The sequence below is a fragment of the Prionailurus bengalensis genome, chromosome B4, assembly GCF_016509475.1.
Source record: "Prionailurus bengalensis isolate Pbe53 chromosome B4, Fcat_Pben_1.1_paternal_pri, whole genome shotgun sequence".
Lineage (NCBI taxonomy): Eukaryota > Metazoa > Chordata > Mammalia > Carnivora > Felidae > Prionailurus > Prionailurus bengalensis.
In genome coordinates this window covers 139,061,000-139,086,158 of record NC_057358.1, presented here as the reverse complement: position 1 = coordinate 139,086,158, position 25,159 = coordinate 139,061,000, and the positions used below count along the sequence as shown (strand labels likewise).

Here is a 25,159-nt window from a genome sequence, read left to right as displayed (position 1 = left end):
TGCGTGTGCGTGTGCGTATGCTGGTGGGGGGAGGGCAGGTACAGGAAGGCAGGCACAGTCTCTCTGAGCTTAACTGAGGACACAAATTCCATTTTCCCCAGTTCCTCTCTCTTCCAGACGATTATCCCATGTCCCTTCACCCTATCTCGCTCGGGTCTTACGACACAAGTTGGTGGTAAAGTAGTTAAGACAAACTTACTTACCACATTAATTAAACGGTCTATTTAGCACAGAATATCAATTCTCTAATCACATCTCAGCCGAACTTCTTCTTTCAATTAACAACTCCGAAGTCTACCGACAGGTCCTACTGCTCTAGGATCATTAGGAACATTTTCATTATCTGTCAAATGAGGGAGTAAGAAGCAGGAAGGCGAGTGCTCTCTGCTCTCCGCAGCCGGCCGCTCCCCTACTTAAGAGATGATTAGGGAGGGAGCGGAGGCTGTTCTCATTAGTCGCTTAGCAATGGAAAGTCCTCCTACGCAATCAGCAACTCAAACAAAGTGTGAGAGGTTGCAATAAAATGCACTGAATGGGCACGTTCTCGTCCTGAGAGGATAATCCTTCCCGGCCAGACCTCATCTCTCAGAGCACAGCAACGACGAGCATCTGAAGCACACTGGAGACTGAAGTGGCTAAACACACAATCTCATAAAGACAGACAAACGTCAAGTCACGAGGGTTCGTGCGGAGACAAATTAAAATCGGTTTTAAGTAAAAATGCTATAACCAAACAGGAAATCCCTCCCTCCGTGTTTGTCTATTTCTTACCCACAGAGAAACTAAAACATAGATCCCGCACTTAGGTTCTAATCACAATTTTGTTTTTAACGTAACATATGTTCAAAGCAGGTTACGTTACAGTTGGCCGCTGTAACATAAATGGGAGAAAAATACGCACACCTCAAGAGAAACCCCATCACCCAACCTAAGTCTCCATTAAACCGGCTGATTTGCACGTCGTTAAACTTCCCATAAAATGAGCCGTTACTGGTGGATCAAACGTAGAAAGGAGACAGTGTGCCGCAGAATATGATGGAAGAGGGTCCATCCAGGTTTTAGCTTGTAAGCCGGACATTCAACTACCATCCTATCCCCTTGACCCGATCCACTCAAATCCACACCCTGAAAGGCGGTGCTCTGGCCATCAGAACAAAACGACGCTGCTCAAAGAGATCATGCTTCTCCTCACGTATTATTAAAAAAGATTATGGCAGGGGCGCCTGGGTGGCGCAGTCGGTTAAGCGTCCGACTTCAGCCAGGTCACGATCTCGCGGTCTGTGAGTTCGAGCCCCGCGTCGGGCTCTGGGCTGACGGCTCAGAGCCTGGAGCCTGTTTCCGATTCTGTGTCTCCCTCTCTCTCTGCCCCTCCCCCGTTCATGCTCTGTCTCTCTCTGTCCCAAAAATAAATAAATGTTGAAAAAAAAAAAAAAGATTATGGCAATAATGAAAGCTGCATCTTAACGTCTCCAGTAGTTAAGCAAGTGGATTTAGAGACTTTTTTCAAAGCTGGCAGAAATGAGAGAACTATCAGTCTCCATTATTAGTTGTCATTACAACGTTAACAGCAATTCTCAATATGGCTGTAATTACACACAGTGACACGGTAAGGCCACCAAAGTTCGTGGTCAATGCCTGTGAGAGAAAGCATCATGATGTGGTCTTACCTATGTGTTCGCACATGAAGACGACAAAGAAAGGGGTGACGAGGTCATTGATCCCCTGGACATATCCACTGGCAGGGTGACGGATTGCCCAAATAAACAATATCCTTTCAAAAATCTGCAAGAAAATGGAACAGGTGGTAAAGCCAAAAGTAAACACGTCAGACACTTTAAAATGTATGCACATTCACTCAAAAGCTACACGGCCAATATTTCCCTGATATTAAAAATACAAATGTTAAAAAATACTAATTCTTCTTGACTTTTTCATAAAATTCCAATTTATCTGAATATCTTACCGACTCACGAGCAACTGCCGTCTGTCGGCGACCCCCAGGCGCGGCCCTCCCGCACGAGCTGACTCTCACAGGGGACAGCTGGCCCTCCACGCCGTGGGCACAGGGGACACGTGGCTGCCCGGGACTGTCTCAGGGAGCACTCCCTTGGCGGTGTAGGGATCAGGGGGGGCAGGGGGGGATGAGAAGCAGGTGCACATTGGATGGATGGGTGACGGAGAGAAGGAAGGGAGTGTGGCAGGGAGGTGGGAGGGGAGAGGGAGTTGTGTGGGTGAATGCTCTGAATTTCCCTCGTAAGGCAAACGCATCGTTTTAAATCAGGTAGAACTAACGTATAACGGTATCCTAGCTCCAGGTCTGTATTTGAACAGTGACCCCATATTTGTAAATATTACAAAACACTCACCACATCAAGTCTGGTTAACGACCTGTTACCGTACATAGTTAGAAGTTTTCTTTTCTTGTAATAAGACTCCTAAGATCTCTTAGCATCTCTGACGTATGCAGCGCACTGGAACCGTAGACCCCATACTGCACATCACGTCCCGTGACTCCTTTTATTTTGACCCCCCCCACCCACCCATCTCACCCGCCCCCGCCCCCACCTCTGACAACCACGGATCCGTTCTCTGCATCCACATGCTCGGTTTTGGGGATTTTTGTTTTAACGGATGTTTTTTTTTAACCCCTGGAAAGCGATCACCATCCGCGACGCCCTACTCCAGCAGCTCCCCCTCACACACACTCCCACGAGCCGTTCGAGGACCCAGGCCAAGGACACAGGAGGAGCTGAGCCCCCTCTCTCTCCTTACAAGACAGAGCTGCTGAACGGGCCTCATGCTACGAAGGCGTGGGGCGCAGACACGACAAGCATGAGCCGCATCGTTTCCCAACAAGTCGAGCCTGCAGAACAAGCACGAGCCTTGCACCCAAGGAGGCAAACCCCTGTCCCGCCTGGACATCACTGAGCTGGTGGTCTACATCCCCAGGTGGGTAAGTTACCAAGCCAGTTCTGCCGCGGGGGGCCCGGGACCGGGACGGGGAAGTCTCCTCACACAGAGCCCACGGTCAGCGCGCAGCACAGCTGGCCCTGGAATCCTGGCCCCCACGGGGCCCACCCTGGGACGCCCCCCACGGGGCCCACTCCACGTAAGTGGAGGGGCACCTGGGCACGGAGCCCGTCCCACTGGGCAGCAGATAAACGTCTGCCGAATGAGTAACACCTTCACGCACACGCATTCACACACGGTTTTCATCTTACACCAACAGCCTTCCAGGGAGACCTGGAAAGAATATTCAAACAAGAGCAAAAGACAAAAGTCGCTTGGCCCACAGCACCATCTGGCATTTCTCCTGCGCGGACACCAGAGGGCTGACGCGTGCTCCCGCGACGGCACATCGCCCGCTGAGGCTGGAAGCAACGCCGGACGAGTCCACGCGGTGGCACAGAGGACGGACACGGAGCAGGGTCCGCGCGGGACAGGACCCCTCTCGCAGACCCTAGCACCTCTCAGCAGTCACAGCCCCGCCCGGGCACCAGGGAAGCCTGAGACGGCGTCACAACTGTGCGTGGCCTTTCCTCACCGTGGACAGGGTGGGGACAGGCTATGGAAGCCAAGGCACAGAGACCACACCAGCGTGAGGAGACTCGGCTGCCCCCAGAACCACTGGGCGGGAAGCCTGCTTCAGGGCCCGGAGCCAGCAGCTCAGGCCACACGGAGACAAGCGGGAACAGCCAAGCGGGAACAGCCAAGCGGGACACACTTATGACAGTTTAGCACACAGAGCGTGTGGCCAGCTGGGCTGCCGTGAAGGCCAGCTAGGCCTCTCCTCGCTAAGAAGACCCAGAAGTATGCGTACAGCTCACTGGCAGATTCCTACCCCGTGCTGGAAAGTTCTAGCAAAGATGACCAGCAGGGTGGGAAACTCGCTTGCATGCATGCTCAGTCACAACACGGCCAAGGATCGCAAGGCCTGGCGGGGAAGGTGCATTCCCACCACCAGCTCACTGGTCAGCCTCAACCTGAGAGCCACAGGTGAGGCAAGGGGGCCGAGAGAGGTGACTGTACTTGCTCTGGCCCTCACCCCTGCAGAGGGTGTTGCGCAGACAGCCCCAGGGGCACCCAAGGATGGGGCTCAGGCCACCTTTCAGTCATTGCCAACATGGCCCTTGTCCCCTAGGCAGGGCACCCAGAGACAGGTCAGCCTGCCCTAGAAGAAGTTTCCAGAGGAGCCAGGGCACCCACAACGGGCACCCACACAGTGCAAGGGGCCGTGTCTGCAGTGCCCGCCAGGTCAGAGGCCTCAGGCCAGGAGCAAAAGCCTCTGTGGCTGTCACACGACAGCCAGGCCTGAGGCGGGCTGGGAGCAAATGACCCGCGTCAGCCCCACAAACTCGCGGATGGAAGGACTCCACAAGGGTATGGTCTGCACAGACGGACAAAGCAGAAACACACAAGTGCATTCTGGGGGCCACTGAGGGTGAAGGAGGGCAGGAAGGAGCCACTGGGGACGGCCCCGAATGCCACGGTGCGTATGTGGGCTTCAGAAAGCAACCTCACAGCGATAGCAGCTAACGTTTATTAAATGCTCATCATCCTAACCACCTTCAGTTAGCTCCTCTAATCCCCCTCTAGTCCTTTTCTCTAACGTTTTTTTTAACGCTTATTTAGTTTTGAGAAAGACAGAGACAGAGTGTGAGTGGGGGAGGGGCAGAGAGAGAGGGAGACACAGAATCCGAAGCGGGCTCCAGGCTCTGAGCTGTCAGGATAGAGCCCAACGTGGGGCTCAAACTCACGGACCATGAGATCGTGACCTGAGCCGAAGTCGGATGCTCAACCGACTGAGCCCCTGGGTGCCCCAAGTGCCCCCCTAATCTTGGAGGTGGGTATGCTTATTCCCCCACTTTCTGAGGATGCAGCAGACAGACCCAAGATGGCCCTGTGTCCCCCACCCCCTTGAGTGTGGGCAGCCCCGCGACCTGCTTTGCACAATTCTGTCACCTGAGAGCACAACCCATCCCACCAGGAGACGCTCTCCCTGCTACCACACTGAGAGCCGCACATGGAAAGGGCCGTTCTCGGCTGAGGGTGGCCGAGAACCGGCAGGAAACCGAGGCCCCGGCTCTACAAGCAACCAAATCCTGCCGGCAGCCACGTGAGTCTGGAAGCTGATCCTTTCCCAGTCGAGCCGCAGATGAGTCTGCAGCCCAGATATCACCTGACTGGCCCCCGGGGAGACCCCGAGCTAAGACACGCCCAGACTCCTGACCCACAGGAACCATAAGACAACAGACATTAACAAGTGTGTGTTGTTTTAAGCACTGGGTTTGTGGCGATGCTGTGACGCAGGAGCAGACAACTAACACACACGAGAGAGCTGAGGCACTACGGGCTGAGCACTTTACCCAGAGCAGCAGAGCCAGGGGTCACGCCAGAAGTGCGACTAAACAGCGGCCTTGCAAGGCTTATGAAATGCCACCACCGGTACCCTTTCTTTCACATGTACATCTAACAGGAGAAAAAAATCAAAAAATGTTACTTGTTTAGCAAGAAAAGAGCGAGCAAGGTGTAGGAGCCCCTGGGGAGCAAACTGCATCTAATTGCTTCCCACCTGCCCAAGGCCCAGCGGGGACCTGGTCATTAAGGGGGCCTGGTGTGCACGCGTGTGTGTGCACAGATAGGGGGTACGTGCCTGCGTGATGGCACATGTGCGTGCAGGCGCTGGTGTGTGGTGCGTGTGCATATGTACACGTGTGCGTGGGCATGTGGTACGTGTGTGCACGCAGGTGTGTGGTGCATGGGCATGCATGTGCGGGTGCAGTGTGTGTGTGCGCGTGTGTGGCCTGGAGGAGAAGCCAGAGCTCAGCACACAGGAATCTCCTTTCCTGCTCTGCAGCCTCACCTGGGAGGTGGTGACGTCAGCACGGGAGCCCTCCCGCCCTTTAAGCCCGCCCACACTTTCAGAGAGCTCCTCTCTCTCCCCTCTCTCTCTCACGCACACGCGCATACCCCTAAACCTGCTCACAAGCATGAATGCACGCTTTCCCCCGGCAGCCCAGGCAGTGAAGACAAGTGGGTGCGGAGGCCCCACGAGCCCCACCCAGCAGGGCGCGTGCAGGGACCCGAGGCGTCCCAGGGCACCCAGCACCCATGCAGGCAGCTGTCGTGGCCTCCTCGTGACTCCCAGCCCGGCGGCCACGGGAGGGCTGAGAAAGCCACAGGCCCGGGCTCCTGACTCAGCCCCAAAGCTTCCCTCGCGCACAGTCTCGAGCAAGCCGTCCCGAGACGGACCGGGCTCCACTGGACACAGCGTGGGGGAACCGAGGAAAGCACCCCGGGGCAAACGTGCCCGGTGAACACGGCCGAACGAGGGAGGCGGCAGCGGGAGCCGACAGCGCGGCCGTTCGGTCACAAACACGCGGCTCGAGGGCTCCCAAAGCACCGTCTGTGAAGGAGCCGACCCCCACCCCTCCCGGCCCTCCAATCTGCACCGCCGTGCAGGCTCCGGGGACGCAGGCCGGCCCACACGCTCACACCCTTGAGGACAGAGCTCCGTATTTGTATCACTTTGGGGGGGAAATTTTAGGAACTCAGCTCTCCCATCAAGGAAAGCGATCAGTTAGCTCGGACTATTTAGATTTAACTCCCCTTGATCTCTCTTGATAACCTGCAAATTATACTTTTAAGGCTTTAATCCCGGTAACGTGTAAGTAAAGGGACAAGTGGCTCAATCATGAACAAAAATGGCTTTCACCACGTCAGGCAGGCTAACATCCCGAAAGAGCACCGCCCGGGGAGGTTTGGGACACGGGACGCAAATCCGGCTCGCCACTGAGCACACGCAGGTCATCACTGCCCCCAGAGGTCTGGCCGAGAGGCCGCGGACAGTAGGGGCCTCCTGGTGGCTTCACCTACAGAGCAGCCTCCGAAGAGTGTCCGGCCCCAGCCTGTTCTCTCGGCTTCACGGCCGCCAGCTTAGGGGCCGTCATCTCACGTCGGGTCCCCTGTGACACTCTCCCAGCTGGCCTCCCTGCTGACACCCCGTACTCGACACCCCCCAGGGCGGCAGAGGGAGCTGCTGACACATCGGGCCACGCCGTCCGTCCGTCTGTCAGTCACGCTGTCTGCCCAAGACGGGGAGGGTGAATGCAGACTGTTGGCGGTGACCCCAAGGAGCCTGACCTGCCCCTCCCTTCCCCCACCTCATTGCCTCCACTGGGTCCTCACTTGCCAAAGCCGCCACTTCTGTCCCCCTCGCGGCCCCTGCTCTCGAACTTGTCGCAACGCCCTGCTCGCAGCCAGACCTCCCAGGGCACCCCCGATCTCCAGCATTTAGGTGTGAGTTCAAACGCCGCCTCCTAAGAGACAGCTTCCTTTACCAGCCCAGCCAGAACAGCACCCCTCTTCCCAGCCTGCGGCCCCCACCCACTTCCGCGGGAGCCCCCCCACCCCCCCGAGGAAGGTCCTCCCGCATCCCGTTCACGGCTGTGCCCTCGGTCCTGCCCCGTGACAGGCACGGAGGAAAACCCTAGAACCCTCGCTGGCCTAACAGAGGCGTGAATGATCCGGGTCCCCCCACCCTTCAATCTGACCCTCCATGTGCCCTTGCTCTCCAAGGCCTGTGCCACTGCTGGGCGCTGACCTTCCCGTTCCAGTAATGGCTCGGGCCAGCCTGGGATTTCGGCCAGCTCCTTCCCTTCCATTTCTCCATCAAGTGATGCTCCAGACCCAGCTCCCCAGAGGCCAGCCAGTTGGGACCTCGGGCCCCCCGCTTGTCGGAGAGGCGAAACCGACTCAGGCGCAGAGAAGCAACCCCAGCGAGGGGAAGCGGTGCGGGCAGCGTGTGGTGCCAGCGGGCTTGGAAGAGGAGACGACAGGCAAACAGGGAAGTGAAGGCCGATGACGACTTCTTCAGGAGGGAGGAGGGGCAGAGCGCCAAGCCGGGTGCACCCAGAGGCAGGGGACAGCAGGGGCTCCGAAGCCAGCGAGTTGAGTCACAGAGATCTCTCCGCGCACGATCGCTTGGTCCCATGCGCGGACTTCATGTTCCTCATGCGGAGATGGTCCCGTCTCCGAGCCAGGAGTCAAGGTGCGGGATTGTGGAGGCTGCGCCAGGCAAAGCGCTCACGGCCGCCCCCTCGGCACCAGGTCCGCCTTCTGGAAGCGCCCAGCACCCTCCTGCTCGGGGAACGTGCCGCCCCCAGGCCCACCTGGCCTGACTGCAGACAGCGGCACGAGAGGCCACCGCGGTGCTGGGCGCACGCCGACATCCACGCCAACGTCCACGCCAACCGAGTCACGTCCCCTGGTCACGAGGAAGCTCACGCGACCCACATCCCGGCGTCTGTTCTGGGCGAGCACTCTCAGGCCTTGCTGTCCGTACAGAGTGGCACCCAGAGCCATTTCCCTGGAACAGCCGTTAATTCAGAATATGAAGAAAAATTTTTAAAAACACGGATTTATGTTTCCTCGGCAAGAAAGGGGGAAGAGAAGGTAAACAGCTGGCCTACACGTCCCTCGGCGTCTGTTCGTCCCGTCAGACTGTCCTGCCGCGCCAGGGACACGCCAGGAGGCCACGCAGGTCGAGGCCCGGCACCAGCCCTCGCCAGCAGCTCCGGTCCCACGCGCCCTGTCCCGCCGGAGTGCGGCCAGACGGCAGCCATCCCTCTACGGTGGCAGGCAGAAGCATCTCTTTTACAAGGTGACACACAGATCAGCCTCGTCTAGACCCCCGAGGAAAAGCTTTCCGTTAATTGCAGTAACGCAGAAAAGACTTCCGCGTAGAGAGAACGCCTGGTGCCACTGGGAGCCCACAGATCCAGACCAGAGCAGCATTAAGTCCCGGCCGCCTGCAAGCTGAGGGCGGCGTCACGTGGAGGGGTGCCAGGCAGCCGGGCAGAGGGGGCCTGCAGGAAGTGTGGGGCAGCAAGAATCCCAGCACCCCCCCCCAAGGGCCCCCAGGCACACCCGTGGCCCCAGCCGCGGAACCGCAGAGGTTCCCCCGGCTCCAGCCGCGGGCAGGCCCCCCCTTCCGGCTCCCATCCCAGCTCCCGTCCAGGGGGGCTGGCTGCAGAAACCGGAATGGGACAGGGGCCCAGTGGCCCCAGGAGACAGGGCTGCTGCAGGACCCCAGGCACAGACCTAAATCTACAGGCAGCAAAACTAACTCGCCCACCAGAGGCCAAGCAGGCAGGAAGGCCGCGACCACAGGCCGGGCCGCCGAGGCCTCCTCAGACACGACATGTGCAGCTATCGGGCTGAGGGCTGCTTTCTCTCTTTTCTTCTTCTTACTAGGATTTATCCTGTATTTTTTTTTTTTTTTTGCCTTTAAAACACTTCATGAGTTTCCTTTGCTTTAAGTTATTTATTTAGAGAGAAAAAGAGAGAGAGCGCACGCACACGTGCGCATGAGCAAGGAAGGGGAAGGGAGAGAGAATCCCAAGCAGGCACCGTGCTCTCAGCGCCGAGCCCAACATGGGGCTCGAACCCACAAACCGTGAGGTCACGACCTGAGCCAAAACCAAGAGTCAGACGCTCAACCGACTGAGCCCCCGGGCACCCCTGCTTTGCTTTCGCTTGAAATCACAAAAACTGGCACAGGTTTGAGTCCAAGTCGTTCAGAATCATTCAGAACTCCCTCCCCAACTCACCTGACATCGTCCCGTGGGGCCCCAGCGCCCCCACTGCCTCCCCCCCACCGACAGCTCACCTCGACCTCACCCCAGCTCGTAACAAGATCTGTGATGGCTCGAGCTACAGTGCTCCCCGCCTGAGCATCCATCACCGCCTCACAGACCAGGAAAGCGCACGTGACCGTGAGCACATCGGGACCGGACCTCTGAGGGTCACCCCGAAAATATTTTGCCATTTGATGGCCATCATAATGAGCTGCCCACAGATCAGACGTTGCTCAGAGCGAGTCACAAGGAAAAAGGACCCCGTTCCCCATGCCGCGGGCCGAGGGCTCCTAACCCGCATCAAACACCTGCGGTTCCTGTTCAAAGCCTGCGTGGAGCCCTTTCCAAGCTTCTGCTCTCAGGCTGGTGAAAGGTATCACAAGGAACTGCCTTCCTATCACCTTTCCCAAGCAGGTGCTTTCAAAGTTCACAACAGGACCCTTCAAAGGGGTACAGATCAAGCACCGGTTCCCTTGAATTTACAGCCCCTGACGGGCCTGGAGACGAGCTGGGGGCAGGCACTCGCTCCTGCCGGCTTCTCCAGCCCCAGCGCCCTGTGGTTCCCTCACACGGTCTCAGCTAAAAGCAGAATCCGAGAGAAATCTTGTGAGGGACGTTCGTGTCTCATCCTCTACCGAGGCGCCCCCACAACAGCAACGGAACAACCACAAGGAAAAGTGACTCCTGCATGCCCCCCGCCACCCCACCCTAAGGAGGAAGGTGCCGGGAGAATAGGTCATTCCAGGCCACCGCCAGACCCTTCACTGCCCCAGACCCCATCACAGAGCCCGATTCCCCAGAGCTCCCCTGGGGCCCAGGCCCAGAGGAGCCCCCAGAGGCCAGAGCTAATGCGAAGTCCCCCAGGGCAAAAAGCAAGAAGAGACAGCAGTTCACCAAAATCAAGGATCAAAAGCCAGAGGGGCCAAGCCAGGAATCGGGAGGAGAGACCCAGCGGCCTCAGGAGCGTGGAGCCAGCGCCCGGCCAGCCCGGCCCCCGGGGCCAGCACAGGGAGGCCGCGGGGCACTGCCACAGGAGCTTCCCGCCACGTGCCCAGGCAGCTGGGCTTGGGGCTCTAGCTCATCCTCCGGCAGAGCCCCGTCTACACTGCCAGACCACAGGCACCCCAGCCCAGGCCTGCCTTGCCTGCCTGCACAAGATGGGTGCACCAGGGAGGCAGGGCGGCCCAGGCTGGGTTTGGGAACATCCTTCCCACAAGGTTTCTGCGGGGCCAGGTCAGGACACGGACGCTCCCCAGAACTCAGAAATGGGGACCACCAGCAATTCAGGGTTACCCTCCAAATTCAAGCGTCCCCACAAAGCACCCTCCCTGGGGCTGTCTTCCCAGACTCCGTGCACGGCAAGAACGTTCGGCACCACACACGCTGTTTTCCTGGCGACTTGATGGCGTCTCTACTGTTTCAGGCACCCTGCCCTTCGAAAGCACAATGCTGAGGACGCGGAGCACCCCCTGGCACTTCTTCAGGGGGTCACGGCCCCACAGCGTGGTCTGCCAGAGGGCCGGGTGACCTGCCAGCGGCTGTGGCAAGAAAGGTGGCACCGGCTGGCGCAGGACCAGCGGGGGCAGGGCAGGCAGGAGCACCCCGGGGAGGGGGAGAGAGGTGGTCACAGCACACGGGCCCGAGTAAATGTGGAGTCAATGTCGTGCCATCAGCTTCAGCGGCGGTATCACCGGCCACAGGACAATAAAGGCAGGATGCCCCATGTACCGCGATGGTGAGTGAAAACAGAACGAGCTGCATCGGCTCTAACAATGAACACGCCCTGCGGGGCGCCTGGGTGGCTCAGTCGGTGAACCGTCCGACTTTGGCTCAGGTCCTGATCTCCCGGTTCGTGGGTTCAAGCCCCGCGTCGGGCTCTGTGCTGACAGCTCGGAGCCTGGAGCCCGTTTCGGATCCTGTGTCTCCCTCTCTCTCTCTGACCCTCCCCCGTTCATGCTCTGTCTCAAAAAGAAATAAATGTTAAATAAAAATTTTAAAAATTTTAAAAAAACAACGAACACGCCTTGGGTCTTACAGGCTATTCAAGTTCTGCCCACGGTCCTGATGTTCTCGTCTTTGTTACAGAGCAGGAATTCATTAAATGTAGTTCCAACTTTAAACTCTTCCGGAAGTACCTTTTCTACGGATCAATTTATGCTGAACTGCAGTCATAAAACAAGTTGCCCTTACTTGTTACCACCAGGGCTGGAAAAATGAAATTGTGACCGGCACTCCCGGTCCGCTGGCCAAACTTCAGACACCTGAGCAACCAAGAAAGATTTCTTTTCCTAAAAAGCCGAAAGACTTTCTTGCGCACAAGGTTCCCGGGAGGGCAGCACCGCCTGGCTCCGCTCTGCAAACCTGCGGCGCCCTCCACGGCCCCCCAGGTGGGACCGGGGCAGCGCTTGGGGCGCTCGGGGCGCCGAGCCACTCTGCATTCTACAAAATGAAATCCACGTAAATGGAAAACGTCGCTGTGCTCACGAGGACTCACAAAACTGATTTCAGAAATCTGAAAACACGGCACTATAGGCGTGAGCTGTGTGACTTCACAGCACAGCAAGCACCATGGAGATAACTTCTGGGCAGAGGGCAACAGCAGATCCGCAGTTGTGCTGGGAGAGCTGCGGGGGCCACGTCCCCGGAAACCCCAGAGCAACGTGGCCCAGAAAGAAGAAATTATTACAACGTAAGTGTTTGCAACACGATCCAAGGAACACCGCCCCCACGTGAGTTCTAACACCTGACGAATGACACCAAGTAAGAGCCCGTGACAAATCCAAAATGTGCATTGAAAGGCAACCACCTGGGGCACCTGGGCGGCTCAGTCGGTTGAGCGTCCGACTTCCGCTCAGGTCATGATGTCGCGGTTCGTGGGTTCGAGCCCCGCGTTGGGCTCTGTGCTGACAGCTCGGAGCCTGGAGCCTGGAACCTGCTTCGGATTCTGTGTCTCCCTCTTTCCCTGCCCCTCCCCTGCTTGCTTGCACTTTGTCTCTCTCTCAAAAATAAAACAAACATTAAAAAATTTTTTAATTAAAATTTTAAAAAATAAATAAAAGGCAACCACCTATCACATAAAATATACACCAGGACTGCCCCTGATTATTTGCCGCGACGTGGTTAATAACGTAGGACTCTCTTAAAGCCAGCAATGGTGCCACCTGTGGCGTTTGAATGACTTGACATTGACCTTCTTCAAATGTGACGATTTATGCCCCACGCTCTGTGCTCAAGGCAGGTGTCTGATAGGTGAGCCGACCCAGACGTCTCACTATGCTCAAAACTGAAGGACAGAAAAGAAGCAACACTGTCAAACACAACATCACAGTGTCACTGTCACCTGACCAAACATTCAGCACAACAGACACGGCCACATGTCACAGCGGCGAGAATGACCGGGGGCCAGTCAGAAAGAAGCATTTTTCAAACGCAGGAGCCACCAGACTTCCCCTCCGGCAGCGTGGCCTGTGAGACGGCCACCTACCTGCTCCTGAAGTCACTGAACCCGTCCACCCCACACAACCCGAGTTTACCTCGGATCAGTCGCCTCAGTGCCAGGAAGGCCAGGAATAAAATCCACCACATTTAGAGGATAAAGGAGCAAAAATGTATTCTCCTATCAGATGACGGGGAAAGGAATTGATAAACCTCAGCACCATTTGTGACTTTAAAACCACGAGCAAGGCACCATCCCTCACGTGATAAAGAGCACCTGTAACGCCTAGAGAAAATATCCCAAGTCAGCACAACGTGACCAGGAGTGACAGCAGGATACCTGCTTCCCCCACTGTGTTTGGTTGTGGTAAGAAGTCTGAGCCAGCAAAGAAAAGAAAAAACAATAAAAACAAACAACAAAACAAATAAGAAAGAAAAATATATAGCAAAACAGAAAAAAAAGAAACTGCCATTATTCACAAAGTGATACGATTAACTTCTGTAAAGCCTCAACCACATCTACACATAAGATACTTGAATTGGGGAACAAGGTAAGACTTGCCAGGTAGAAGGTTCACTGACAAAAGTCAACAGCCTTTCTAGAGAGTATCAGTGCAAGACAAGAAAAAGAACACTGTCTAGAAATAAAAGACGAGGAGAGCTAAACAAACACAGAAACAAAATGTGAGCTCTCCCCGACTGATCGGCAGATTCGGCGTGATTTCCAGAATTTACACGAAGCTGTAACAAGCTGATTTCACATTTATATGAAGGCCCATAAACAACAGCCAGGCTCGGGCAGCCTGGCCCACAAGACAGCAAGACAGCGAGACCAGGACACCTAGACAGGAGGAAGCCGGAACAGGGACAATGGACACACAGAGCGGCGGCCCAGAGGAGCCCAGAAGGAGCCCAATGTGTGCGGGATTCTGATGTAGCACAGAGCTGATCGGCGCGGGCGGCTTCTCCTGGAGGGACGTGTGCTCAGAAAGCAGCCGAGCGCGGCGAACCACGCAGAGTGGATTCCAAACAGACTGTGGCACTAAATGTAAAAGGCAAAACTTTAAAAATCTGGGAGAGAGCTAAGACTTCTCTGAAATCTCGAGGTTGAAAAAGAGGTCTTAGGACACAAACAAGCATACGCGTAAAGGAGAAGACGGGGGAATGGGCGGCGGTAAATTCAGAATTTCTCGTCACCACGAGTGAAGAACAAGCCACTAACTGAAGGGGGCGCCCGGGTGCATCCACACCCACGACGGACTCAGCGCCCTGAACAGATCAGGAACTCCTTTCCGTCGGCAGAACCAACCAGACACCAGCACCCCAGGAACAGGGAACAGAAGCATTTCACCAGAGAAGAAACACAAATGGGCAAGAAACCAAAGAAGAAATACTTCACTTCATCCGCACTCACGGAGGTTCAAGTGAAAAGCCCAACGGGATGCACCTCATACCCCTGGCCTGAGCAGGGGACCCGGCCTCACAATCCCATGTGGTGGTGAGGGTCAGCATGGGGCACTCCCCCAGCACGACCGCCTGATGTGACCCAGTGCGATCCCAGCGCCCGCCCCCGGGGCCTCTCCACACGCGTGCACACACACACACAGGTGCACGCATTCACGCACGCACAGAGGCACGTGCACAGCGACGCCCTGAGAAAACACGCAGCGATGAACTTGGCCCAAATGTTCAAGCAACACGAGACTGGAGGGCTCAGGGCACAGACTGAGCAGCAGAAAGCAACACAGCACTGAGAAGTGACCTCCAACCACAGGCACTGACGGGTAACGCTTAAAACCAAATGCTGTCTTGGGGTGCCTGGGTGACTCGGTCAGTTGAGGGTCCAACTTTGGCTCGGGTCATGATTTCACGGTCCGTGAGTTCAGGTCCCGCGTCGGGCTCTGTGCTGCCAGCTCGGAGCCTGCAGCCTGCTTCAGATTCTGTGTCTCCCTCTCTCTCTGCCCCTTCCCTGCTTGCACTCTGTCTGTCTGTCTGTCTCTCTCTCAAATGCGGGGGAAAAAAAAAACCCAAATGCTGTCATATAAAGGGCAACCACACATATACTTAGAATAATCCCATTAAAAAATAAAAACCATAAAGGGCAAAAACATGCATACGCATACAAACACATGATAAAACCATACAGAGAGGCAGGAAGACAGTCACTGGCTGGGAGACAGGAGACATGTGGGAGGGACACAGAGGGGACGTCACAGATGCTAGTTCTTGCTCTTTCTTCAGCTAACGGTGGGCACCTGTACGTTAATTTCTCATTATTTCCTTAAATGTGAACATAAACGTTACAGAAATCCCTCTGCTCTGGTAGATTTTACCAGAAAAACAAAGAGACAGGAGAAGAAAGATCTACGGACCCGATTCCTGAAACACGTACAAGGAGACTTCGGTGGACTGATTACAAACCACCCAAGTACTTCCTGGGCTCTCACAAACCGCATTCCCACCGCTGGCGGGCAGAGACCCAGTGAGGAGCCCGAATGAAGAGACGAGGGGTGAGAGGCCGTGGACAGTTGGGACACCGACCACCACCCACGCGTCCAGGCCGTGAGGACCCTCCGGTGTCACCTCGCATGTGGAAGGACCTGCAGAATGCCCACACGTGACGAGCGTGCGCTCTACTGTGTCACTCACTCATCCGCTGCCCCGGCGCCAGGCTGCGGGGACCAGGGGACACAAGGGCCCCGGGTCCTGCCCTCACAGCCCGCGCGGTCCTAGCAGACCAGCGGGGGCCTCAGCCGTGGCCAGAATCCCAGCAGACGGTTCACAGATGCACCGACTCTCACCAGCAGATGCCTACCGGGCAGCAGGGATGGAGACCACGGGCATGAAGGCCGCCGCCCCTCCGAGGGTGGTCTAACGGGACAGGGACTCTGAAAGGGCAGTTGCCACAACCCCACCCGGGGGCTAGAGCGGGAGACACAAGGGTGCTCCTGGTTCACCGGGGCAGGAGCAGGTGAGGCTGGCCTGCTCAGCTGAGGGGGGGGCGGGGTGGGGGGGGGGTCAGGGGGCCGGCCAAGCACAGCGGGCTGCTGAGGAGTGGTCCTCCAGATGCAAGCGTCACAAACCCACTTCGATGTGGCCCCAGAGCCAACTCCGGGGCCTCCAGAGGCGGTCTTCCTCCGGCCACCACCGGCCCTGCTGTGGGCGGGCCCACGCGGCTCCAGACACAATCAGTCTACGCCAAGTGCACGGTCGCAGTAAGAGTCCACTCTCAACGACCGCTGCTATTTGCCGCCTAGAAAATGCCCATCCTTCAGGGCCATGGAAAGCTCGTCACGCTAATTCTAAGAATTGCACGTAAATAATGTGGTTTTAAAAGCCTGCGTGTTTCATTATCCTCCGCGTCTGTTTAAATGTAACGAGACATCGCTTCTCCGTGGCCAACTGGAAAAAGCATCTTATTTCCCTAATTTGTGACATTGCTCTAAGAAGCAGATAACCAGAGGGCAGATAATATAATAACCACGAAGGAAAAGTCACTTGGTAGACGATACACTTATCAGTAGAAAAGGCCCAGTAGGGATATTTGAATATCATTCCCCTAATAAACTCACTGCACCCTCCATGGTAGCCCCGGGCCCACAGGTCAGAACTTGTGTGTTTTCATGTAGTAGATTGAGTGAGCTCAACACCGGACAGGAGACCAAAAAAACAAGCAGCCAAAAACTTACGAATTTTACTTTCAAACAATGACATCGGATAAAAACAGTAATTACCAATTTCGACAAAATCTTCTGACTCCCATGAGGTTCCAGGAGATGCTCTGGGCACCGACACCGCGAGGGCCCCAGCCCTGCTCTCCGGGAGCCGACAAACAGGGTGAGCGAGTGGCGTCACGAACAAGCAGTCAGGCCGAACACACCAGGCGTGAACGGGGCAGGAGAGCGTTGCAGGCATATGGCGCGTCTGATGAGGCAACCTCCCAGGTAAGGTCTGAAGGCCCAGAGGGACCCAGACCCTCAGGGGTCACGGGCGAGGGAGAGATGGGGATCCGGTAAGCTGTTCGGAGCAGCTGGCTCTGCGGCACGTGCAGCTCTCGCACCAGAGCTCGGCCGAAACAGACACCGCGGAGGTCTGCTGTCCCCTGGGGCCCGCTCCACCGTAGGGACGGGCGGGGGGCGGTGACCCCCTGACTGAGGCTGCGCCTCTGCTCTCTGGTCGAGAACTGCCGGGTGACGGCCATCCAGCCTGACTCCATCCACTCCGCTCACTTCCAGACCTCCCTCTCGGCAGGTAGGCGAGCCCGAGGCCCCTGAATCTAGCTGAGCTCCCATAAAACAGGGATTTCCGGGCCGAGCTAGTCCAGAGAACAGGCAGGCTGAAGATTCTAAAAGCAATTCAACGGCGAGCAACAAACGGAACGGACCCTCCATCAAAGACCCGCGTGTGGCAAACCAGCACACGTAACGACGCACAACATCAGTCACCAGGGAAAGGCAAGTTATAAGCCCGCAAGATACCATCACACACCCGCCAGAAAACGGCTGACATTAAAAAGCCTGCCGATACCAAGTACCGCTAAGGATACAGCACGAGACCTCCCACGCACCGCTGGTGGGCACGCCGACCGGTACGGCCACCTTGGAGAATCATTTGGCGGTCTCTAATGAAGTGGACAGACACCCACTTACACCACACAAGCACCCTGCTCCTAGGTCCTCGCCGCAGAGGGGCGAGCAGGGGCCTTCACTAGATCTCCACACAAAGGTTTGTGGCACATTTTTTTTTTTGTGAAGACCCACGCTTGGAAAGAGCCCAGGTGTCCATCAACCGACAAACGGGTCACCATGCCAGGAAACGTCCAACAACAGCGTCCTACCCAGCAGCAGTGCGACAACGTGGACAAGCGTCTAAGCACTAAGAGAAGGCGCTCACGAAAGCCTGGAATTTGTGGGATTCCGTTTGCATGCAATTCTTAAAAGGCAAAGCTCCAGAGACACAGAAAGCAGATCAGGACTTACACGGGCAGGGGTGGGGACAGGAGGCTGACGGCAAAGGAAGCGAGCCCACTTTTCAGGGTGATGGAAGTGTTCCATCGTGATTCAAGTGGCTGTCATAGTCCCAAGCACAGGTGTCAAAACCAATCTAAATGCACACTTACAATGGGTACATTTTACTGTCTGGCCACCAGACCTCAACAAAGCCCACGGGAGGAAGCGGACAGTTGGGGGGGGGGGGGGGGGGGGGGGCGGATGGCGAACCGAGCGGACTGCGCATCCCCTACTGAAGGGACAGGAAAGCGTGGGTAGATGGGGGATGTGCCGAAACCCTTCTTCTGGGCGGTCAGAAGGCCCAGACGTCAGCGAGGCACACGAACCAGCTAAAATCCGAGTCACGCTGTCCCGGTTCCAGACGGTCAAGTACAACCACGTGACTAAGTTCCGGCCCGCGGGACCGAAGCACAGGTACTGGGAGCACCTTCTAGGGAAGAGCGGCAAGGGGAGGGGCGCGCCCTCCTCACTCCTGCACGTGGAAGGGAAACGCGGTGCAGGGAAGCTACAGCGGCAGCCGGGGCCACGGGGGGTGACGCCAAGCACAGCGGCAAAGCCACCTCACCGCCGGGGGGAGCCCGTGCGGGAGACAGGAACGCACCCCCGTCCCGCCAGGCCGCCTGCTGTCTGCGGCAGACCCCTCTGAGCCGAGCCGCCACGACCCTGAGAGCTCTACTCTACGAGCGACGTGTCAAGTGGTAGGAAAAATATAAAAATGACGGTAAACCGAAGATCTGTGGCAGACTCTGTTTTCCATTAAAAAAAATAAGTAAAAAAGAGGTCACGATATGTTGTCCCTCGTTTTGCAGACACGGTTAAGCACAACCATTGAGAAGGACAATCAGAAACAACCGCCTCAAGATGCCTGCTTCTGTGGGAAACTAATTCTCTCCTTTTGTGTGCTATAATCTACAGGCACTTCTGCTTTCATAATCCGGGATTTTTGTTCAACAAACTTACTAAGCATATAAGAGACAGGAGAGTTTAAAAGTGCGTTTGCCGGAGCACTCAAGACGCAAACAAGTGTTTCAAACCGTAAGTAAAAAACATTCCACTTTAAAGAGACACCATTTACAAGAATAACAAAAAACCGTGATAACTAAGAATAAATCTAATAAAACACATACAAGACCTTTCCCGGGACAAATTTCACAAGTAGGCTGAAAGGCATCACAAATGGCCTAAAAATGGAGACGGTGCATATTCATGACAACAAAGAGGATTCCGTGAAGACGTCAACTCCCCCCATCTGACCTACAGATTCCGCGCAAGCCCAGCCACGAATCAGACAGACAGTGAGACAAAAACGGGACAGGCAATCCCAGGAGTCTGACTGTGAGAGTCGGGTGGGAGCGCACAGGCCTGAGGCCTGGAGAGGACCAAGGGCACCAGGGCCCCGGCAGCCGTGGGACTCGGTACGAGGCTGAACTCGCCGGCAGGTGGGTGTCGAGGGAAGACCCCTTGAATTCCAGGACAAGACAGAGAACAAAGACGCACGTGTGCGGGCGTGAGGAGGACGCACACCAGAAGGGACGCTGCAAACACGGGGAGACAAGCTGGAGGCCACACGTGAGGCCGGGCCTGACGGGTCACTTCAGGGGAGGGCTCACTGGAGGGCGACCTCACCTCGTAAGCAGCCGGTGAGTACAGACGAAGGAAAAACGGGAGTGTGAAGGACAAATGAGCAAAGCTTCAGATGAACCTATGGGAGCGGACTGACTACACAAGGTACGTGCAGATCTCTCAAGAAAGGCACAGCGGTGCCAACCAGAAATGAAGGGGCCGAGAAGTTCGGCCACACTGAAACGAAGAACTTCCGGTCGTCAACGCCACCCAGAAGGAAGTGAGAAGCAGCCACGGGATGGGAGAGGACAGGTGTGACGTGCAAGCTGACAAAGATCTAGAATCCCTACCACATTAGGATCGGCAGCCAGTAAAAAACTAGATCAACCGCCCACAAGAAAAATGGGCAAAAGACAGAGAACAGCACCCCCCCGAAAAGGGACCACGGAAACATTAACACAGGAAGAGATCACGGCCACCAGTAAGGAGAGACGTGGAGATGACGACCAGGAGGAGAAGGCCCGCTGGCGGGACAGGAATGAGGAGGACGAGGGGCGTGGTCAGAAGGCGTGGATGAGAGTGAGGGGGACACGGAACGTGGACGTGGGGCGTGGACGAGGAGTGTGGACAAGAGTTAGAATGACAAGGAGCGTGGACGTTGACCGTGGATGTGGGCCGTGGATGAGGAGCATGGACACGGAGTGCGGGACTCGAACACCCCGCAGGCGAGCGTCTGAGGAGGGCAGCTCCCCCGGGAGCACACTGACACCAGCCTGACAGGCTCCCGGGCTCACCCCCACCCCCACCCCAGCACAACCGGTCTACATCTTCTCAACGCCCCAGAGAAGGGCCTGATCGCAACACGTCAGACACGACCCAGACGTCCGGCGACAGGAAAAAGCCACAGAAAGTGTGCAATATTTGACTGACAGACGATCACCCAAGAGGACGCACAGATGAGCTGAATGTTAGCAAATGATGTGGAAGAAAAACACGAGTTGCAGAGAGAAGGCCACGGGACACGTGCTGAGGTCACGGGATCACAAAGTCAGGGGGCCCTTCAAGAGCAGGGTAGGCACCGTGGGCGGCTCCAACGCCACGGGTCCGACATGAGTGGGGCTCCCCCCTCAGGTGGGGAAGGACACACACGTGCACTCCACGCACGCCTACCTGTGTCTTCCGTACGCGTCAACGCCACCCACAGAACAGCGACTCCTGTCCGTGATTACGTTCTGAGAGCCACCCCGCACGTGCTGTGGGTAAAGCACCCCAACCGCACAAACCACGTCGCTAGTTCCGTGGGCACCCACCGCCCCGACCCAGGGAGACACCGTCCACAGGAACTTGCGATCCTGGCTCTTACCTCCGTCACTTTGGGTTGAAGTATTAACGCCTCCGGACTCATTCGAGGGATGTCTATGTGGATCTGCGGATGCAGGGAGAGAGGTGTTATTTTCAAAGGTGACAAATGTCGGCGTAAGTGTGACGAGAAGAGCAGTGCTCAACGGCGATGAGCTGACCCGGGACCCTAACCCGCTTCCGCCCTGAAAGTACAGACTCCCTCCGTGGCCGAGTGCTCGAGGGGGCAGGTTGTAGCCGCACGGGCCCGGCACGAGGGCTTGCCGACGCTCCCCGCGCAAACACTTGCTGCCCGATCAGGAAGAGAGCAGGCCCCCAGCTATTTAGTAACAGAATCCATAGCAATTAGTAAACATTGATTCCCGGCCTCGGACACGGGAGCAATTCAGGTACATCAACAGCGTACGCGTTTTCGGCCGTGACAGCTTCTTCTTGGCGCCCAGGCCACGTTTTTCTCCACTTCACAGAGTCCGTGGGGACCCGGGGCACTTTTCAAAGGAAGCACTTAAAAACCTCTGCCAGCATCGGCCGATCCCTGCTTGCGCGCCGCCTGACCCGAGAGCCCTAATGAAGCCCCCGACACGGCAGACGACGACACCCGCAGGTCCAAGCAGCAGCGAGTAAGAACGTTCGGGGCTTGAGCTGGCGCCACGGGCTGGCTCCCAACGTCCCACGGGCACGTCCGCCCCTGGCCAATACCGTCACCGTCCCCAGTCACCCAGGAGAAGGCCACAGAGGCCGAAGGAAGACGTGCACATTGTAATGCCGAGAAGGAGCCAATGTTCAGGTTCGTTCCCATCAGTATGTGCCCACAAGGACTCCACTATCCACGGGAACAGGACAGCATCCTCACTCTGCCTCACGGGCACGACAGCCTGGGCACCATGACTGAGGCCCGGGGCCCAGCATCCTTGTCTAGAAGGTGCCTGCCGCATCCCCCAGAGGCTTCCCTGGTGAAGACCACCCGAGGTGGGGGCCATCAACCGCGCTGATGCGAGGCGTGGCGGCTGCTTCCCCACTGATGGGTCCCTGCCTGGAGCCCTTCCCTCGGCGACAACCCGGGCGCCAGCATCCCATCGGCAGCACCCGCCCGGGGAGAGGACCAGGAGGGGCCCGGGGGCCAGTGGACTCGGTGTTCGGGGCAGCGCTGAAGGACAGCGGGCAGGAAAGCGGGAGAGGGCAGGAGCCGGCCCGGAGGAAACCATCAGCCCCACGCCGCCTGAGCAACGCGGGGAGGAATGGAAGAAGCGTGGGCCCACAGGCGGCAGTGCCGAGAGGGAGGGGCGCAGTCCAGACCGGGGGCCAGACGACTCTAGTCCGACCGTGTCCCCTGCCCCAGGGTGCCCTCAAGGGCCACCCTCAGAACACGGCTCCCGTGGGCGGGCCAGTGGGCACCGTACCTACACCTGCCGTCCGTGCCAACAGGAAGGGGCTGGACACGCGAGGCGGGCCTGCTTGGCGGCAAAGCGAGCCGACATCACTGCCGCGGATTACGGTTTTCTCCGCGACGTTATCGCAGAAACATCTGGGGAATTCACAACAACACGGAAGCTTTTTATTACCTATCATCGTAACTGAATAAAAACACATGCGACCTGTATTTAATTAACTCTCCCTCAAGAAATTCGTAACAGAATACGGTTTGGTAAATCTCACAGATAGATGCTAGGTGTCATCCTTTGGAAGTCTTTTCCTCGAATAAAAATGCATCAAAAACACATCCAAAACAATACCAAGTGGACCCATTCCCTAGAATTAGTGAAGTGGAAAGAGAAACCAGGTAAGCTACTATCGCCCCAACCAAATCCAAGTGCAATCTATCTTAAATCCATTTCTCAGGGTGCCAGGCAAGCAGCGCCTTGCGCCCTGGAGCACCAAGGAGCCAGAGGCAAGGGCCCCGCCCCAGAAGGGCCTCTCCCGGGTCCTTGCTCTCTCGCATGGCGATCGCCCCCCCCAAGCTCTACCGTTTCCCCTCCATGAGGAAGATCTTCTCAGAATCCATTTCCCTTGAAGAACTGTTGGTCACCAATCAGAGGGAAGGCCTGTCTCGGGACCTTTGTAAAGATCTACACCAAGGTGACAAAGAGATGTGGAGAGCCCATATCTGAGGCAGAAAAATTCGGCAAGGCTCCTTCACCCAGAAGGAGAGTTTCCAAAAGGAAACATTCAGTACGAACGTGTCTCGGGAAAGTCAGAAGCTGACTGAAGAAACAGGAAGCAGAGCTATCAGTTAAGAACTACCTTTTTGTTTAAACACAGCGTAAAAATGAGTGAACGAATGAATGAATGCAGCACAAACCATTCTGCATTTCACTCATTACAAAGACAGTAGGAATGACAAAGTCCTCAACGAGCTTTTCTAACAGCAAATTCTGAAGGCGCTGTGAACTATAAGTCAAAAGTAAGGATTCTTCCCCTCGTACACACTGTCAACTGTTTGAAAAGCCATAATTACACCATTTTGTGTTCAACGAGGGAGCAGAAATGATTCACTGGCTACACGTTTTGCTGGAGATGAACTGCACCCCCCCAGTCCAGCTGCCCAGTCAGCTCTCGTCTACCCACACCCAACCCCTCCGAGCCCCAGAGAGTCAGGGCCCACAAAGCCCACGGAGACTCTCCTCCTCTGATCGGTCCAGCGACATGCCTGTCCGGGTCCTACGGGCCCAAGAGCAGCTCTCTGACACAAGAAAGGCCGGGCGGCTCCCGAGGCACGTGTCAGGCCACCAACAGGGGACCTCGGGCATCCGCTCTGCAACTCCAATTAAAAACATCCTCGTGGGGCTCCTGAGTGGCTCAGTCGGTTGGGCGTCCGACTTCGGCTCAGGTCACAATCTCACGGTCCGTTGAGTTCGAGCCCCGCGTCGGGCTCTGGGCTGACGGCTCTGAGCCTGGAGCCTGCTTCAGAGTCTGTGTCTCCCTCTCTCTCTGCCCTGCCCCCATTCATGTTCTGTCTCTCTCTGTCTCAAAAATAAATAAACGTTAAAAAAAAAAATTAAAAAAAAAAAAAAAAAAAAAACATCCTCGTCACTTTTATAGAAGGAACCGGAGATGAGCAAAGCACTACCAGCAGGAGCACACCTTCACTTGTTCATTCATCAGCAAACACAAATCCATGGCCCGGTTAGGAACACACCAGAGCAAACAGCCCCTCCCGCAAACCTTCACCAGGCCAGGGCCCCTCACGGGACGTGGAGCGAGGGACAGGCGCCCACCTGCCTGTAGGTGTCCTGGTGAGCGTCGTCGTGCCGGGAGTCGTAATAGTGCTCGATGAACGCAAAGTATTCTTTCTGCTTTCTCTGGAGCGTGGCTGGTCTTCGCTCCACGTTGGCAGGAAGGTAACCCTGGGTGAGAGAAAGAACAAGAACAAAAAGTAGGTACGGTTAATGCCGACTCACAAAGTGTGAAATCCAAAGGGTCTTAACTGGGTGTGGCGCTCCCAAACAGGGGGGACGAGGACGGTAAGGGGAAACGGACACGAAGCACATCAGGGAGGCGGCCTCCGAGGCACCGGACGGGCGGCTCGGGCTCAGGCGCTCACAGCCTCCACCGCGCCCGCCAAACTTGACCGGTGGCCACAGGAGTGGGCGTCAGACGGGAGCCAGGCTTGAACTCCGTGCTCTTCGAGAACAGGACTGAGATGAACCCCTGGTTCTAAACGGCTCGTGTGCCTCAGAGAACTCGGAAGTCTGCACGGTCTTCTGACCAGAGTACATGCGGGTGCTCGTGTGTGCTCATGCTTACATACAACGTACACACAGGCATGTGCATGTGTGTGCGCACACACACACACACGTACGCACATCTGGAGAGATCGTCGCTCATGCAGATTTCCTCCTCTCTCCAAAGACTCGTGGGCGACTGGCAGCCGCAATCCCAGGACATAAAGTGAACTCAAACCCAGAAGGACCCAGGCGGCTCAGGGTGGTCACGAAGAGCCCAGTCTCCAGGGCCAGACTATTGGTGTTGTACGGGCTTTTTATTTTGTTGCTTCTACTTTCTTTAACTTTTGGTTTATTTTTTTGTTTTGAGAGGGAGAGGGAGAGGGAGCCCAAGCAGGGGAGGGGCAGAGACGGAGGGAGAGGGCTTGGGAGAGAATCCCAAGCAGGCTCCAGACCGTCAGCGCAGAGCCCGACGCAGGGCTTGAACCCACGA

At 56.4% G+C, this 25,159-nt stretch overlaps 1 protein-coding gene across 2 annotated transcripts in view; it reads right to left on the bottom strand.

Moving 5' to 3' along the window:
- The window catches only part of TBC1D22A (TBC1 domain family member 22A), a 326,492-nt gene that overhangs the window by 200,776 nt on the left and 100,557 nt on the right, over positions 1-25,159 (bottom strand). For both annotated transcript variants that reach the window (XM_043562939.1, XM_043562938.1), the window contains exons 6-8: positions 24,220-24,348; positions 21,009-21,071; positions 1,668-1,782 (exon numbers count right to left, since the gene is read on the bottom strand). In XM_043562939.1, the coding sequence (XP_043418874.1) occupies positions 1,668-1,782; positions 21,009-21,071; positions 24,220-24,348 (307 nt within the window). The remainder of the gene's footprint in view (positions 1-1,667; positions 1,783-21,008; positions 21,072-24,219; positions 24,349-25,159) is intronic.